Raw genomic sequence first — 17,904 nt, forward strand, 5'->3', positions numbered from 1 at the left:
CACGTTACAGCTCAGATTACTACCTTTTCCCTGCTTCAAAAGTGATGAATATTTTATGCCTGCTAGCACGGTAGATCTGTGCACTGGCAGCTGTAGCTATCAGAGAACTGTAAATATGATAGAAGGTAGTGTTTCAGTCAGAGTGGTGAGTTGAACCGACCTCCTCGGCTCAGTTACACGCGTCTCCTTGATGTGAGGAGTTGTGAAGGTTGGTGTTGGCTGACACGCGTCAAGACAAGGTGCTTCATAGGCATTTCTAACAACAACAAATGCAACGCTGGAGGCAAAGCTGTCACGGGAAACTGAAAGGAATAGGCAGAAAAAAAGTACAAAAACACATGTAAAAAAATATATATGATAACCTACAAAGGTCGGCCAGGAGACACTTCCTCCCACAGACATCATTATGCTGGTGATCACTGAGCATAACCTACACAGCATGTGTATCACTGTGTATCACTGAGCATAACCTACACAGCATGTGTATCACTGTGTATCACTGAGCATAACCTACACAGCATGCGTAGGTTATGTTTATCTAAAGGTTATAAACATAACCTACACAGCATGCGTAGGTTATGTTTATCTAAAGGTTATAAACATAACCTACACAGCATGTGTAGGTTATGTTTATCTAAAGGCCACATCGCCGATGGGTGCTGAGACATCACTTAATTATCTCCTGGGTCTCCATCTCTGATCTCCCCTGATACTGTATATCTAAATCCATGGCATCATGTACTGCAGGGTTTGTGTTAACATCATGGTTAAATGAATGGTGACCAGAGGGATAAATGAGCAAGACTGGAGGTCGCCATGCAGGTAACACGGTCCGCCTCCCATGCTGCTCCCTGACTGACAGACCCAGATGACTGTCTGACGGGGGGGAGGTGTGTGTGTGTGTGTGTGTGTGTGTGTGTGTGTGTGTGTGTGTGTGTGTGTGTGTGTGGTGGGGGAGCAGGACAGAGCAATATTTCTCCATCAACACTTAATCAATCGCTGCTTCCCCATCCGTGGGGCTGCATTCAGAGTGGTTCCTCCACATTTGTCATTTTGTAGGCGAGGAGGAAAAATAAATAAAGAAGACATGTCTCATTTTGCCAGTTTATCTACGGGTCATTACAGCTATGAGATGGGGCATGATCAACAGCCATCGTCACTCTGATTACAGCCACCCACCGTAGCCACCTTCCCTGCCATACGCCTAACGGAACACCCCCCCCACCCCCTTTCTTTATTTAGCGTCTGGCTGAGCAAGGGCACTTAAGAGCTGAAATAGGTTCACGCTTCCCTCTGCCTGCAGACTCTATTAATCTCTCTCCAGAACACAGACTCATCCGACAAGGGCTGAACCTCAAATAAACACAAAGTCACGTCACCTGCCGCTGCCCCGGAAATGAATCGTATAATTGTGCGCATCCTTATCTGTCGTTTGTCTCGCAACGTAGCTCTGGAAGAAGATGGAGAGTGCAGAGAGAAGAGGTGTGTGTGTGTGTGTGTGTGGGGGGGGGGGGGGGGTTGTGTATACGATAGTGCCCAGGGACTTAACCACAACACATGTTCTATTCTCTCTTTCTCTATGCCATCGGAAGGGAAGGGAAGGGAAGACTTTGCTGTGGAGATGTGAAACCCGACCACACAATGAAAACAACTCTCATCCTCTCTCTTGGGTCTTGGCTATCTCTTCAGCAAGGAGGGAAGGATGACCTCTAACTGTACTCAAAACTGTATCCATGCTGTCAGACATGAAGTGCAATACAGCTAGACATTGTCTCACGCACGCACGCACGCACACGCACGCACGCACGCACGCACACACGCACCCACGCACCCGCGCACACACACACACACACACACACACACACACACACACACACACACACACACACACACACACACACACACACACACACACACACACACACACACACACACAGTCCTAACAACGGATGATTATAATTTTTGACATTGTATCTTCTGGAACGGTTTTGAACAAATGAATTATTAATAGACAAACCACAAGTGACTATATATGGGGGAATGCATCTCAGTATGTTTCCTGAATAATATCAGTATAGCTGCACCATGATTTTATTCCATATGGTTATTGGTTTCAACATATTTTCTCTACAATGACCACAAAAGGTAATTCATCTTGATTGTGTGTCATTGTTTGCAGAGCTTCTACAGACAGTGTTGTGTTTCACAATGAGAAAACCGACTTCTCGGAGGAGAACATTGTGAGCAACAGAAGTCTAAAGAGCGCGCTATGACGTCGTCAGTAAGCTGAAGACAATAAAGATGAGGATTACTTCCTACCGGCCCGGTGGGAGGGGCCAGCGGCCAGGGGGTGTGTGTTGGGCCTCATTCTATATTTTCAGAAGAGCACTATTTACATAAGGATTACTCTAAACTACTGAAGGAAATATCCCCAAAGCTTTCTGCACACAGTTGGCAGACATTTTCATTTCCATCAGCAGGGGCTCATGATTCTGAACAGATGTGTGTGCGTGCATGCGTGCGTGTATGTGAGACAGTGTGAGTGAGAGAGAGAGAGAGGGTGAGAAAGCCTTGATCAAAATACTGACTGCTCAGTTTGCACATAGATCAAGTCTGGGTGCTTTATTCTCACAGTAATGTCTGTTTTGCTTCATATCCGTCCTGGATGAAAAGTGCTTATCTCTACATCGAGGCTTTACGTTCAGCCTAACAGCTTTGATAGCACACATTCCCTCCAAGATAACACTTTCATGTGTGGAAATAGCTAATAAAAAGAAGAAAAAGGAAGAAATAAAGAAAAGTACAAGTTGGAGTTTAGTAGGTGGAGAAGTGTGTTTGCAGGGCTGATCCTATTATTAGGCCAGCAGAAGACTGTGGGTTGTACTGGGCCACTGGCCAAGAGTTTAAGACTGTGGTTGTACTGGGCAGTATAATCCTGAATGTTAACTCATTCAGGACAAGAATATTTAACCAAAATAGCCAGAAGTGCCACCCTTTTTGAGTGGTGCAAACCACTCCAACAACCAGCTTTGTCTGTATGTTTGTGTACCTGTACACCTACGTGTCCGTGCACAGGTGAGCATGGTTACCATGGTCACTGACATTACGTCAGACCACAGCTGATCAGGCTATATAAGACCTTGCACCACTCAGTTCACACGGGTGTGATTTTTTTTATAATTACTTACTTTAACCAAGCATCTCATTTGGAATATAAACACTTCTGGAGAGACATCAGATGTGACAGTGCGAGGTAGTAACGGAAGATTAAGCCTCCCGGTTTTGGGGGGTAATGGAAGGCGGGGCTTTTCAGAGTAAAATCTGCCAAATCTGCTTGGCACTATAGCGCCTTTATTTTTGAAGAATTCTGGCGCATTCAAAGGGTTAGGTAGTCACAGCACATTCTTCACTACGATCACATCCTTGAACGTTTATAATGAGAGCGTCATTTTCTGCGCGATTGTGAAAATAAATCTGCTTGAAAAGCCGTCCATTTTTCTTCTCCCTCGCTGCCAGTCGATCATAGGTTAGCCAAGAGCATTTAAACGTGTGTAAAAATGAACCCTTACATGTGCATTCTTATATCCTGAGAGCCAGATGTACAGTACTATGGCTCCTGCATCTCATTTCAAACACATTTTGCACCTAGAAACACGAGTGTTATTTATCATTATCAAGCACAAGCACACCGGCAAACAAGCACAATTTGATTGTATTCTGAAGTGCACCATGTCCATGTCCATGTCATCACTTCTCTACTTCATGCATATGGATGCATGGGAGGATGGCACAGATAACATGAGGAGATGGTTGATTACGCATTCTGCTGACCCAAGCAATTTGCGAGGGTCAGTTTAGCATGGGAAATTGTCAGTCTATAAAGATCCGATGCAAATGAACGCAGGTACAGTATATTATAGGTAGGTTGTGGTAGTGATGTCACCTCTAGTTGCAGTTCAGACACACTAGGCAACTTCACACGCAAGACATCATGAAACGGTAAAGGTTAAGCAGTCACACAATAGTATTACTCAATTGCAAGAAATAAATACAACCTTGAATCTCCTACTGTAATCATCCTCATTCCATCTAGGGAAGTCAAACTCTTGTGACTCAATTCTGTAGTCCTACACCTACCATGTTGATCGAGACAGGTGTTTCAATTTGTCCTAAAAGTCTGATTGGTGTAGAACTAATGCATTTGTTTGCAACACCTGCTTGGTCCCCAACATGGCAGGTGTGTAGGACTACGTTTGAGACTCATGAATACTAATGATCCTCAAATATTTTAATTCCAATGTCCCAGTGTTTTTTTTTACCTACAATTTTGTAAGAAAAAAAATTGTAAGACTTCTTAATCAATCTTAATCAATGATTTAGCTGGGGACCACCTGGAGTCCACAAGGACTCAACAACAGTCACTCGTTCACTGTCCTAGGTATGCCCGCATCCCACAAAGACACACTAAATTCCAGTTTTCAATTGTCGACAAAGGCAATTTCCACATTTTTTTGTTTTGTCTTGTTTGCCCTTCCTTCCATCAATAAATGCTTTTACAACATTCATTCAATTGAATGAATTGTTTGAGTCATCTGTAATGCAAACCACTCTCCAGATGACAAATGCTGTGGCAAATGATCCACATGAACCCCAGTGCCTCTATTCTGGGGTGTCCTGTCCTATATGGGTCCTGCCCATATACTGTAGGCAGGACCACGGTCACATCACACTGACATCACGGTCACATCACGCTGACATCACGCTGACATCACGGTCACATCACGCTGACATCACGGTCACATCAGACATAGCCCACATATGGGCATGTCACTATAAGTCAGACATAACCATAAAGAAACGTGATACGTCCATATACAGTATAGGCATGTCACTGACCAGGTCCATATACAGTATAGGCATGTCACTGACCAGAAACACACCCCATACAACCATATAATGCATATAACTGGAGATCGGGTAAGTTCCGACCGCTATGCATAATATGGTCATATGGGACCGACCGACTTCAAACTCAGCGTGCACATTGGGACTCGAGGGTGAGCGGTGCCCACCGCCAAGTTGTTGGGACTCGAGGGTGAGCGGTGCCCACCGCCAAGTTGTTGGGACTCGAGGGTGAGCGGTGCCCACCGCCAAGTTGTTGGGACTCGAGGGTGAGCGGTGCCCACCGCCAAGTTGTTGGGACTCGAGGGTGAGCGGTGCCCACCGCCAAGTTGTTGGGACTCGAGGGTGAGCGGTGCCCACCGCCAAGTTGTTGGGACTCGAGGGTGAGCGGTGCCCACCGCCAAGTTGTTGGGACTCGAGGGTGAGCGGTGCCCACCGCCAAGTTGTTGGGACTCGAGGGTGAGCGGTGCCCACCGCCAAGTTGTTGGGACTCGAGGGTGAGGGGTGCCCACCGCCAAGTTGTTGGGACTCGAGGGTGAGCGGTGCCCACCGCCAAGTTGTTGGGACTCGAGGATGAGCGGTGCCCACCGCCATGTTTTTGGGATATCCAGTTGTCCAGAACGGTAGAACCGCCAATCCTACTAGGGTATGTGCATATACTAATGGCATCAGGGACCTCCATATATTGGCATAAATAGCACACAGGTAGACATTCAGATGCAGAGCTCTCCAACATTGTGTGGCTCCTAATGCATTTATTTCATGAGCAATAATCTCCCAAATTCTATCTCTCATAGTTGTAGTCCATGGGCCAGACCATAGTTGTAGTCCATGGGCCAGACCAGAAGTGAGGGACACGTACAGTAAGGTGGCCAAATCTCTTTGCTACCATTTTGTTTGTAGGTTCCATATGAGTACTATGAAACATGAAAACCTTTTCAAATGAGTAGCTTTAATACTTTTTTGGGACAATCATTGTTTCCCCATTATCTCCCATCATATGCAGAGTAGGATGTTGTGCAGTTTACTGTAGCTGGTATATGTTACAATTAGGTTTGATTCACACTTATAATTACGCTATGACATATCAAAGTATGTTGTAAAAGTATATAAACGTGTAGGCATATAATAGTAATACATGAGCATAATTAGCTAATTATTCCACAAAACAAGATAAATATATTGCCTCTACTTAGAAAGGTGATAGTCTATGTTTGTGATGTCTAGAAATGCATCTGTTACCATGGTGCAGCAATCATGCCACCTTTTTAATTTGCATAATTTGCACAAGTTCTACATGTGTATTATCTTGTATGTTTTGCTTTTAATTTATTGAGAAGGATCTTACAGTCCAAGTGTTTAGATGTCCATAAAATAATATCTTGTCATAATTAAAGGGGCATTCCACTAATTTTCAACATTTTACTAGGTCATTAATATACCTTAGAGCTGTTGTGTGGAAATAATAAAAAAGTCCCCCCCATTCTGTGTTTCCTAGAACTGGAGGTCTGAAAAAAATCATTAACATGGTGAAACACATCTTGATGATGTCATCAAGATGTACTTCATAAAGTTATTGTTATTATTATGTTATGAAAACACATCAAGGAAACAACATTATGATTTTTATAATTTTGTCTTTTTTTATTCATATTTACAAATTGTTTTGTTCTGAGGGACACAAAATGGCATGTTTTGTATAACTCAATCCTTGCATCTGAGAAGCCTTTGACAGAGGTCTTCGTGCTTTGCATTTGATTGCAGCTCTACCTCATGAATGGCAAACACCGATAACAGTCTTGAAGCAGACACAACAGATCAACTGCATGATCACTGAAAGACTGTATAAGCTTGGACCTGGACCTGTACTACAGTAGGAATGTACAAAGCAACTAGAGATGACTAGGGATGACTACAATGGTAAGTGGGCGGCTGGGCGCTGAGGCTGTGTGAAAGGCATACTGTGATAACAGCACCGAGGGCTGCTGGCATCACCATTGGCTTGATTTCCGCCGTAGTCTGAAAACCCACCTTTTCAGACTCCATCATGGCCCGTAGCACTTGCCCTAGCCTATCCCCTTAAAGCACTTTATGTAGATTTAGATAGCATTTTATACAGACTTATAGCACTAGAATTGCATTAGCACTTTATAGTATATATGATGATGTATTGCCATGCTTTTTGTTCTTGCTAAATGTAAGTCGCTCTGGATTAAGAGCGTCTGCTAAATGCCTAAATTGTAAATTGATGGAGCCTAGAATTAAGAACATACTGTATACGGTATATGGACCCACCACAACGAGGCATATAGTAAAGAACAAGAAGAGGGCTCTACAAGCACAAACAGTCCAATTTGACCTCTATCATCCAAACCAAAACGGTTCACGTGCAGAGTCAGCACAGCTGGTTGAGAGAAGCTGTCAACCACCATCAAGACGTGGTAAAGGAGCAGCAGTCCATGCTAGTACAACAAAATCCTGGAGGAAGAAAAAAAGGCAGTAATCCTAAATTCCCTCAATGCCTTCAACTTTCTTCGCTCAATGCGCTATTCAAGTACTTCTTTGCTAGTAGATGTAAATGTATGCCAGGCTGATTCCCCTCTAAAAAACAATAATTCATCAAGGGACATTTCATGTTCAATAAGAATCAACGTGTCTGAGCTGAGCTGAAAAATATTATAAAAAAAAAAAGAAATCAGATGCCTTTCTGTGCCATTGGGCACAATGCACTTAACATCACAAAAGTCCCTGGAGGCCTTGTGGACATTATTCGGAGGTCATGAACATACTCAAAAAGCTGTCCAACTAGAAGAGGCCTGGTGATGACTTTGGTTATGTTGATCAGCAACCAGAATGCTACCACTGAATGTTTTCCCCTGCCAACAAAGACCAACGATTGTAGTGGAATATATGTAGTGTTTAGACCACCATAATCTCCCATCTTCCATGAAGGAGGCAAAATCGAAGAGATGCCAGGGTGGCAAGCCCTTAACTACTTATCATGTGGAAGATAGGACAGCAATGGGAAAGTGTCAGGAAAAATAAGTTCCTGTCAAGTACCAGCACCAAAGAGGAGCTGAAAGTTTATCAGCAAACCCCAGGTTTTCATGGTAACAGCAAGGCAAGATATCCACTGAAATTGTATCTCAACAGCTTGCAAGAGAATAACGTGGATATTACTGCACAGCCTGGATGCTGTCGGAAGTGGTACAAAATTATAGCTCGAGTCCACTGACACCGATGTGTGAAACTATTCAATCAGCTATGCAATCTGGCATGGGAAACAAGAAATGCATAATCCCACTGGAAACAGCAGTGCAGGTATAGTTGGTACGGGGAAACCTTTATCAATCAGAGGGTGTAGAAGTTGAAGGGATAGTATAATATACTGAAAGTATAATAATAGTATAATATGGAGTTTATGATGATGTTCATTGAACAACCACTTCCTTTGTTGAGTCCCTTTTTACTCTACACCAAATCTCTTCACTGAAAATAGCTGATCTACAAGTTCACATGGTTTCACAACGTGGTATTGTGAGCTTGTAGATATGCCATTTGCTGAATGTTTGCCCCAAAATAGGCATGCTAGGGTTCATGTGGTTAAATAAGTACAGTAAATGGAAGAGATTGAATGTTTTTGAGGGGCGCTAGCCCCTCCTATGTGCGTGTAAACACAAACTTTGTCCTAACACAAACAATAAATGCCATTGATAATGTATGGCCAGTTTTGAGTGTAAAAGACTAATGATTGGCCAGAATGAGATGATGTATGATGACGTATGATGATAGAGCGCCTCTCACTTCACACGGGTGTGATTTCTTTCCCTCTGTATGACAATGTTCTTTCCTGAATGTTTTCCCCAGAATAGGCATGCTCATTATCATGTGGTTAAATAAGTAAAGTGGTTATAACTACTACTGATATTGATATGACAGTGATGATGATGATGAGGATGATGATGATGATGATGATGATGAGGATGATGATGATGATGATGATGATGTTCATTGGTTAAAGTGAGTGAAAGAGAGAGAATTCTACATTTATTCCACTGTATGTTCCATTCAAAAAACAGCAATTTTTAATTCTGTGGATTTATTGTTGGTATCATTGAAGGCTGATAACTGCAACTAAGCTACCACTTGGGAAGTTATAATGTTGAAATATTATCTAGGGATTAGACCTTTAAAGAAAATAGAATTTGCCACCTTGAGTGTCCCCGATTAGTGAAAATTCTGGCCTGGGCCCATGGGGTATTGGAGGTGCATTGCATCCCTCAAAAAAATGTGTTGTTCCGTCACTTAATTTATCTAGATATTTAAATTTCAGCATCACTGAAGTTGGGTTTACGTTTATTTCTTGAGCTGATGGAGGGCTTTGTGTTGCACACATTCCATATGCCTCACACGTACAAATACGACTAGACGGTTCCATTCACTGATTGCATAGTTATCTCCTGTCTTAGGAAATCACACGTTCATTTCACACAGGTTGCAAGCGTAAATTGAATAGAAGGAGGAGGAAAACTTGCACTGCCACTCTAATTATACAGTTCATAAATCAGGCCTTCTGACTTAACCGCTTTCAATTTCCCCTTTTCCCCCAAAATGACAAAAACTACAATCTCAAAATACATTGCATGGTGACGTGTTCTCAATGGCGAACAATAGAAGTGGTGCACAGACTGTTAGTTTGGTAGACTTGCGTTACCAGACGATCTGAGATGTCTGCTGACTGGACTTATAAATCCAAGCTGTCCTCAGCCTCTAGTTGAGCAACTGACTTGTGAGTCTAGGTTAGGACAAGGCTGAGACGAATCATCAAGGACTCTCGCCACCCGGCCACAATCCGTCCATGACACTGCCAAGGCTGCAGCCAGGCAAGCGATAGCTATGTATCAAAAGCCATTCCACCTAGACTATAGGGCAATTTACACCTGTCACCCATCAGGCTGTTGAACAAGTGCTAAGTCCTGTCATCATGTCTGCCCTGACGACACAGACCTTCACAGGCATTAACACTTCATGTACGCCATATGTATGTTTATGAATATACTGCATTGCTGGCTGCTGCACTAGCACTAACATTAATGCATATACACTTACATGTTTGATATCTGCTAAGTGATGTCTCTGATCTGCTCAAGACACGTGATTCTATGTTGCTATTATGTACTGTATCTGCGGCAAATGTCTCTACTTGCACAAGAAGCATATTCCGCCTAATTGTATTCCTTTGTTGACCATGTTTCTAATTTATATTTGACAATGTATATTTGACACTGATTTCTCGTACTATGACCACCCTTTTTTCTTTCCCTCTTATCTTATGGCTCTTTTCTTGTACAAAAGCTTGTACAAAAAAGCATTTCACTCCCTCTTTTACAGCTGTAAACTTTGATATGTATTGGGTCCCGGAATTGATGGCAACAATAGAATGGCATAGAAATGACATAGTGTAATTATGTACATACAGAGTGCAATTAGATAAGCCAAGTAATGAAAAAGAGAAGGCTTTGGTTTGCCTTGAAATACTGAAATACCAAAATAAACATTAGTTTGCCTGAAGGAGACCTTGTTTTTGGTCAAAACAGGTTACATGTTTGTCCTGAGTGTGCTGAAGAAATAAATAAATATGTATCACATTGGCTTCTTTTGGTACACAAATGATTCATCAATTGCTGAAGTTCATGTGCTGCTCTAGGCTAGGCATGGTCTGTCTCATGAACATAATACAATGCACAAGGGAAGTCTCCCTCTCTCTCTCTCTCTCTCTCTCTCTCTCTCTCTCTCTCTCTCTCTCTCAAATATGAGAAAAGAAACAAGTTGAAGGTGAACATCTTATCAGTGCACAGAGCATTGTATTTGTTTTGTCAACAAAGAACAAGCAATAATGACATAATTTGTTTCTCCTCCATCTTAGCAGCATGTTCCTACAGTACTCTCCAAATATTGTCGGACAGGCATCTCTACAGTGGACACATTTGCTTATCTAGTTCTCAGTTGATACAATTATTGGTTGAGGGATGACGGGGATCCCTCATGTTTCCATGCTCAGGACCTCCAAACAGCCATAGCCTCTAGCTGCAGGCCCGCTATTGTTTTTGTTTTTTGAGTGGTGTAAACCACTCCTACAACTGGCTTTGTTAGTTTACGTGTCTGTCTGTCTGTCTGTCTGTTCATACCAAATGAGCACGGTTGCTATGGTCACCCAGTTCACACGGGTGTGATTTCATTACGTCAGACATTACGTCAGACCACAGCTGATCAGTCTATATAAGACCTTACACCACTCAGTTCACACAGGTGTGATTTTTTTAAAGACATCCCACTTTGAAAACCTGTGAGGTATGAGATGTAAGCAGTGAGTATGACAGGATATTGCCAACATCTTACACTTAATTTACGCTTATAATTCTGTCCCTCCAAACAGCACCATTGGAGGACCTCACAACCACTTAACGGTAGGGTTGGCAACAATAAAAGGGACATCATGTGTTGGAGAACTGCTTCCACTTTAGAGAGACAGAAAGCACCTGACGGATGAATATTTCATGTTTTCAGTTGAATTCCAGAGACGCAGGTGCATCTCCTGACTGCCAGCACGCCCACGTCAAATTGTTAAAAACTGAGACTACAACTCATTAAGTGCAGTGTGTTTGGCTTGAAGTGTGCAAGCTCCTGAAATGCACCATCCCAAAAGCTGAGCATTCATTCTGTTATAATGAGTGTATACTTTGTAGGAAAAAAATAATGGAATTAAATTCAAGATTGGGGGTGGGTAGAGAGGCTGTCTGTTCACTAGTTTACCTCCGGGCCTGTCCAAGTAACAGATGTCAAAGTGTCCCTGAGCAAGAGACTGAACCCCTATAACTGTTCATCATTACTGAGCAGCCAGCAGCTGGGTGAAGCTGCCCCGTGGGATTAAGAGGTCTACAAAAAATGTACAGTCACTTTCTTCACAAACAGCATGTCAGTACACCACTTTGGCTGTCTTACCTGCTGTTGAACGGGTTCTCCCCGGGTATCATGTGACTCCCGCCAGGACCAATCAGGAAGCTGACGCGGTTGTAGAAGCCCTTGGAGGCGGGCTGAGCGGAGGAGGAGGCCGAGCCGTGGCCCTGGCTTGCGATGACAGTGGGGTCAGGTGACCCACGGCAGTAGCTCTGACCCTGGCAAGAGATCTGAGCGCAGCAGTCAGGGTCCATGCAGTCGACGAGGCCGTCTGGAACGCAGGGAGAGACTCACTGAACTCTGACCTCTACACGACAAGTGCAGCGATGACAGATGGTCATGTTTGAGGTCACGCAACACGAATGGGTTCAGATTTCTATTTGTCAAATGACAACATGACATCAGAGCATCATCTGTTTGAATCTGTTTTGTACCAACACTATGTAGTGGTGGCTATACGCATGCATGTACACAGACGCACACACGCACGCGCACGCACGCACGCACGCACGCACGCACGCACGCACGCACGCACGCACGCACGCACGCACGCACGCACGCACGCACGCACGCACGCACGCACGCACGCACGCACGCACGCACGCACACACACACACACACACACACACACACACACACACACACACACACACACACACACACACACACACACACACACACACACACACACACACACACACACGCACACACGCACACACACGCACACACACGCACGCACACGCACGCACACACACACAAGGAAACACTCAAAGGAAAGGAGAGTTGCAACATGGCATCAACAACTTGTTGACATGTACAACGTGTTGATACCAACAAGTTGTCTCCGTACCAATACTCACAACAACCTCCAGAGATGTTTCTCACCTCCTTCGTTGTCCTTTGCGTCTGAGCAGAGTGTTTCCGTGGCGACATCGCAGCCCAGTCCTCTCCATCCTGATTGGCAGATGCAGTGCCACACGTTCTGGTCCAGCACACACCTCCCGTTGTTGTTACACAGGCCAGGACAGCCGTCTGTCGACACATCACAACTGTCAATCACGCACATCTCCAGCCATCCGGCCAATAGAGAGCCATACAGCACGGGGAGGGGTCAGGGCGTGGGAGGGAGAGAGGAGGAAGTGGTGGTGGGGGTCAGGTTATCACGGGACAGCGGGTTGGGAAAGTGGGTGGGACAAGGGAAGGACAAATAAATAAAAATAAATGACAATATCTGGGTGGACATACAGTGCAGTACACCTCTGACAGGACTGGGGTGAGGGGTGGGGGTTACGGTTACTGTGGTTTCACATGAGCTGCAGGAAGTTTCACCTGCGAGTCAGGAGGAATGGATTTCACAAGTTAACGCTGCAGGCCAGTACGATGTGAGAATCACAGTTCGTTAGCGATGTGCAGCGCGGTGTCAATACGGCACTGCTGTCAAGAGAAAAACCCCTCCTGCACAACTCCAATCTGCTTCTCGCTCTCTTTCTCTTCGAAGACTGGAGTTGAAACTTTGCCTGTATGGTTATACAGTCTTTGTGTTTTCATTAGCCACATGAACTCTAGCAACCCTATTCTGGAGGCGCACAATAGTTTTGGCAAGAATAGATGGTATACTATAGTGTAGGCCGGCTATCTAAGTATTATATAGACTGCTTGTTCAGTAACAGGGGTCTGCCAATCTCGTCCAGCTCTTTTGTAAACAGAAAATACACATACTTTTACTTTTATTTCACTATATAAAATAAATAAATAAAGGACATCCCATCTCTGGTCTCTGGTTGACTAGTGTTCATGCACTTACTCGTTGACGCTCAGGAGGAGAGCATCCGCTCAACGCCAAATTGTAATTCTAAAAATACACTGTAATAATAATAATAAGAAGAAGAAGAAGAAGAATTCTTAATTCTCTTCAAACACGGATTAGCCAAAAAAACTACAGTGTGATTTACAGCAGACAGCAGCAGCGTAGTAACATCCTAAATTCAACTCAGTCTAAAATATGTCTCATGTGAAGTGCACAGCAACATCAAAGGAGGAGGCAAGTCTAAAGGGGAAGAGGAAGAGGGGTGGCTGGGGAGTGAGGTGAAGGGTGTGGGGTGGGGGTCTAGATTCTCCACATTGACACAAACAGAGCACTTGCTGCCAGATCGCATTCCTTTTTGTCTGCAGAGGGGAGAGTGACAAAACACCAACTGGGAAGCACATCGGTTAATCTGGGAGTTTAATCTGGCAGAGACAACGGAGATTTAGACAGGTAGAGGAAAGGGGGGAGTGCTGATCGTGTGACACCGGTTCAGACAACAGGGGATGAGGCGACGTGTAGGATAACATTATGGTCAACCGGGAGGACATAGAAACAGGTGTGTAAAGAACGCCGTGCGGAAGGGTTGAAACAGAGAGCAGAGGAGGAAGGGACGGAGGGAGGGGTTGTTGGTGACAGATCTCCCACTAGGGGGTGGGTGGGAGAGGGTGGTGGTGGTTCGAGAAGGGGTGGGGGGTTGGAATAGTGGTTCAGTTTACCTTTATATCCTATCTTGACTGCTCCTATTACGTGATCGAGGAAAGGGAAACATTTGGGAAAAGAGAAATTACTCGTCTGGGTGCACATTTGACCAGAGGCCCCAAGGTCACGTTAGGTGACCTTTAAATACCTACTGTACACACAAGCTTTGGTTGCTACTGTACATGTTTGTTTTGTTTATGTCCTTCCCCCGACAGACACGATGGAAAAAGCTGCAGTTACTGCAAGATGTTCTTCCTTGCTAACGTAAAAAGGATGGAACTTTAAGCGTCCTATCCTAAGATTGGGTACGCAATAAAACAAAGGAAAAACTATGTTGTCACGGTGATTGAGATGAACAGCCAGTAGGCAGCATGTCACTCAGTCCATAAAAAAATAAGCAGCAATAATAACGGTCAAGGAGCATGGTGTGTGTGTGTGTGTGTGTGTGTGTGTGTGTGTGTGTGTGTGTGTGTGTGTGTGTGTGTGTGTGTGTGAGTGCGTGCGTGCGTGCGTGTGTGCGTGCGTGCGTATGTGTGTGTGTATTTGTGTTTTACCTGATACTCTGGAGTCCAGAGCTACAGGAGGAAACAGGCAGCGAGTTGTAGAGAGAGAGAGAGAGAGATCGACAGGCAGCCAGACAGACAGACAGACAATAGAAATTGAATTGAAGTAAGTAGTAGTTCAGGAGAGAGATACAATTAGACAACATTTTAAAGGGCAGAGAGGGAGTGAAAGGCAGTGTGAGAGTTGTTAGAAGTGTATGCTGGTTGAACTGTGAAAAGATAATCCACTATTTGACGGAGAGAAAAGTTTCATCATTAACTCGAGTTATAAACAATCCAAAGTTAAACCCTGGCCTTCTCCATATCTTATTTTATTCAATGCATCAGCAGCCAGCAAGAAGCAAACCAAACATCTTTAGCTGAATAAAATTATTCACTGTTAATGCAGCTCCATCTGCTTAGCTCTGTTAAGTAAAGGCTTCAACAGGCTAACACGTCCATGAGAACACCCACTGGTGTTATTTATTTATTCCCCCCGTCTCTGTTTTATTTCAAATTATTTTGCAAATTTCTCTGCAGTAAGACACTCATTTATAAACCGGATTCATCTGGTTCTCCTCCAGCCTCGTGGCTGTCTGTTGGCCAGGAGGTGCGTCAGCTCATTGTCATTCTAATATAATCTCATTGCCCAGACTATGTTTTCTTCTTTGTTTGTGTTTTTTTTTTTTAAATCAGTCATTATTGTCTTCACAAGTTCACATCACTGATTCAGATGATAAACAAACAAAAGAAAGACAGACATGTAAATTAACTCCCACTCCATGCAAATAAACAAACAAATAAATTAATAACCATCATCATGATGTAGTGGTATGGCTTCGTAATAGCAGTGAGAATGGACTAAGCCTCGCATTTGAAAACAGGATCTAGATTTGTCTGACAATGGAGCGGCCGAGGATGTCCCCTATTCAGACTCTGGCCGCGTAATGTGATTAAATGGTGCTTTGTGCAAATGGCACTCATTCAGGGTGTTGAAAGACGGAGTAAGCTCCCCCTGCTCCATGTACCTAAAAGGTAAAAAGGGCCCTATTCACCCCCCCACCCCCTCCCCGCTCCATCCCCCCCTCCATCAAGCGCCAGGAATTAGTCTACTGCCCGGGGTCTTAAAAACAGGAAGGGAGCGTGAAAGAGTCGGTCGCAGCGGGCAACAGGGGACGGAGGGATTAATAAGATCAGGAATGCAACCCTCCTCCCCCGCAGCCAGACGGGGGTTGTCTTGTGGATGGATGGGGTTGAGAGGGTGGGGGCGCAGATGAGAGAACATGTAAATACATAATTAGGGGTTCAAGTGCTTGAGTGCTGGGTCGTTGTTTCATGAGGATGATTGCTGTCACGGAGAAGGGCTGGGGGGGGGGGGGGGGGGTGTCACTTTGTGTGTGTGTGTGTGTGTGTGTGTGTGTGTGTGTGTGTGTGTGTGTGTGTGTGTGTGTGTGTGTGTGTGTGTGTGTGTGTGAGAGAGAGATGGGAGGGGGACCTACTTGACTGCGGGAGGGACCCTCAGACTCTGGGGCCATGGTGTCGAGGAAGTTGGGTTGAAAAGGTTGAGAGAAAGTGACATGGCAGAACTCATCATGGCCATTAGTGGTCCACGCAGTGTTCCTGCTGCACTAGAGAGGCCATAAGCTGGGACTTTTCCCACTCCCTGAATACCTGCCCTTGACTTGCATTAGTGAGTATCAATTCAGAAGTCAGAAAGGTGGAGCATGGAAATGCCAGATGGATGGTAAAAAAAAGACGGTGTGTTAACTGTTAACTGTAAAAGAAAAAGAAAAGAAGTGAAGAACTGCTAGCTGAGACCCTCAGAAGTATCACACCTCTATTATCTTCTTTTCATATCTTTTGTGGGGGTTGGGGGTGGTAGATGTTATTCAAAGTTTAAGTTACATTCCATTCCATTATTTTAACCATAATGGTAAAGAATATCAATACGTTATAAATGGATATGTCTATGGTTTCCACCTGCAGCATTTCTGCCTTCTGTAGTGCCTTCTATCCATTGCAAATGTTTGATCATGCACCTTATGCACGTGTATTGGATTTTGAATGTTTGATTTGACTTCCTGAAATTTTACTTGTTCTGTGTTCCTTCTCATTCTCTCTCCCTCTTCTTGTAACTACAAATTGAGACTAAACTAATCCACCCACTCTTTGTGACATCATGTGATGTGGCAATAAAGGTGATTCTGATTCTGATTCTAGCACAGCTGAATTGGTTGCAGGTCGTCTCCTTGATACGTCTTCCATTGATACATTTCACATTTACTGTACACTTCGTACTATTATTATTGCACAATACCAACTGCCCTGCTTGCTGTGATGTCAATTGTGTCACCCCTAGAGGCCCCTCCCCCCACTTTTTTTTCTTCCAAATGTTTTTTTTTTTTTGCGTGAGCTTTAATAATAATAATTATTATTAAATGACTCACCGATGGTGCAGTGTTCTCCAGTCCAACCCTGGTGACAGTCACACTTGCCCTCTCGGCAGACGCCATGATCCATGCAGCGTGGGTGACAGTCCCTCTGCTCGCACTCTGGTCCTGCCCAGCCCTCCTCACAATGACACGTCCCACCCAGGCAGGTCCCATGAGGACCACAGTCAACCACACACACTTCTGGGGAGAGACACACAAAAAAAGCACAATTGAAAAATCTTATTTGGATCTGCACAAGGAGCGCAACATGACAGATCCAAACACTGATTATAAAGGGAACTGGATGCACATGCTTATTCACGCATGAGCCCATACGCACACACGCAAGCACGCACGGGCTGTATGAACTATGGACAGTACAGTCACACGTTTCACTGTTTACTTGCTGAGCAACTACGTTTGCCTTTGTGTTGCATGTCAACGTTTAGAGTGAAATAGCAAAAAAAGAATCTAAGTTTAATATCTTGTAAGCTGTCAGATGATGCAAGAAAGAAAGGCTTGTTAGCGAATTGCGAAGGTTGGGAGACAATGTTGTGTTACAACT

At 44.2% G+C, this 17,904-nt stretch overlaps 1 protein-coding gene across 1 annotated transcript in view; it reads right to left on the reverse strand.

Annotated features, from left to right (window-relative positions):
- The window catches only part of LOC306923713 (teneurin-3), a gene marked incomplete at both ends in the record, with an annotated part of 232,390 nt that overhangs the window by 77,188 nt on the left and 137,298 nt on the right, over positions 1-17,904 (reverse strand). The window contains 5 exons of the mRNA XM_079501976.1: positions 11,905-12,130; positions 12,745-12,891; positions 14,383-14,406; positions 14,920-14,940; positions 17,355-17,540. Coding sequence (XP_079358102.1) covers positions 11,905-12,130; positions 12,745-12,891; positions 14,383-14,406; positions 14,920-14,940; positions 17,355-17,540 — 604 coding nt within the window. The remainder of the gene's footprint in view (positions 1-11,904; positions 12,131-12,744; positions 12,892-14,382; positions 14,407-14,919; positions 14,941-17,354; positions 17,541-17,904) is intronic.

Source organism: Electrona antarctica (genome assembly GCF_951216825.1).
Source record: "Electrona antarctica genome assembly, chromosome: 1".
Lineage (NCBI taxonomy): Eukaryota > Metazoa > Chordata > Actinopteri > Myctophiformes > Myctophidae > Electrona > Electrona antarctica.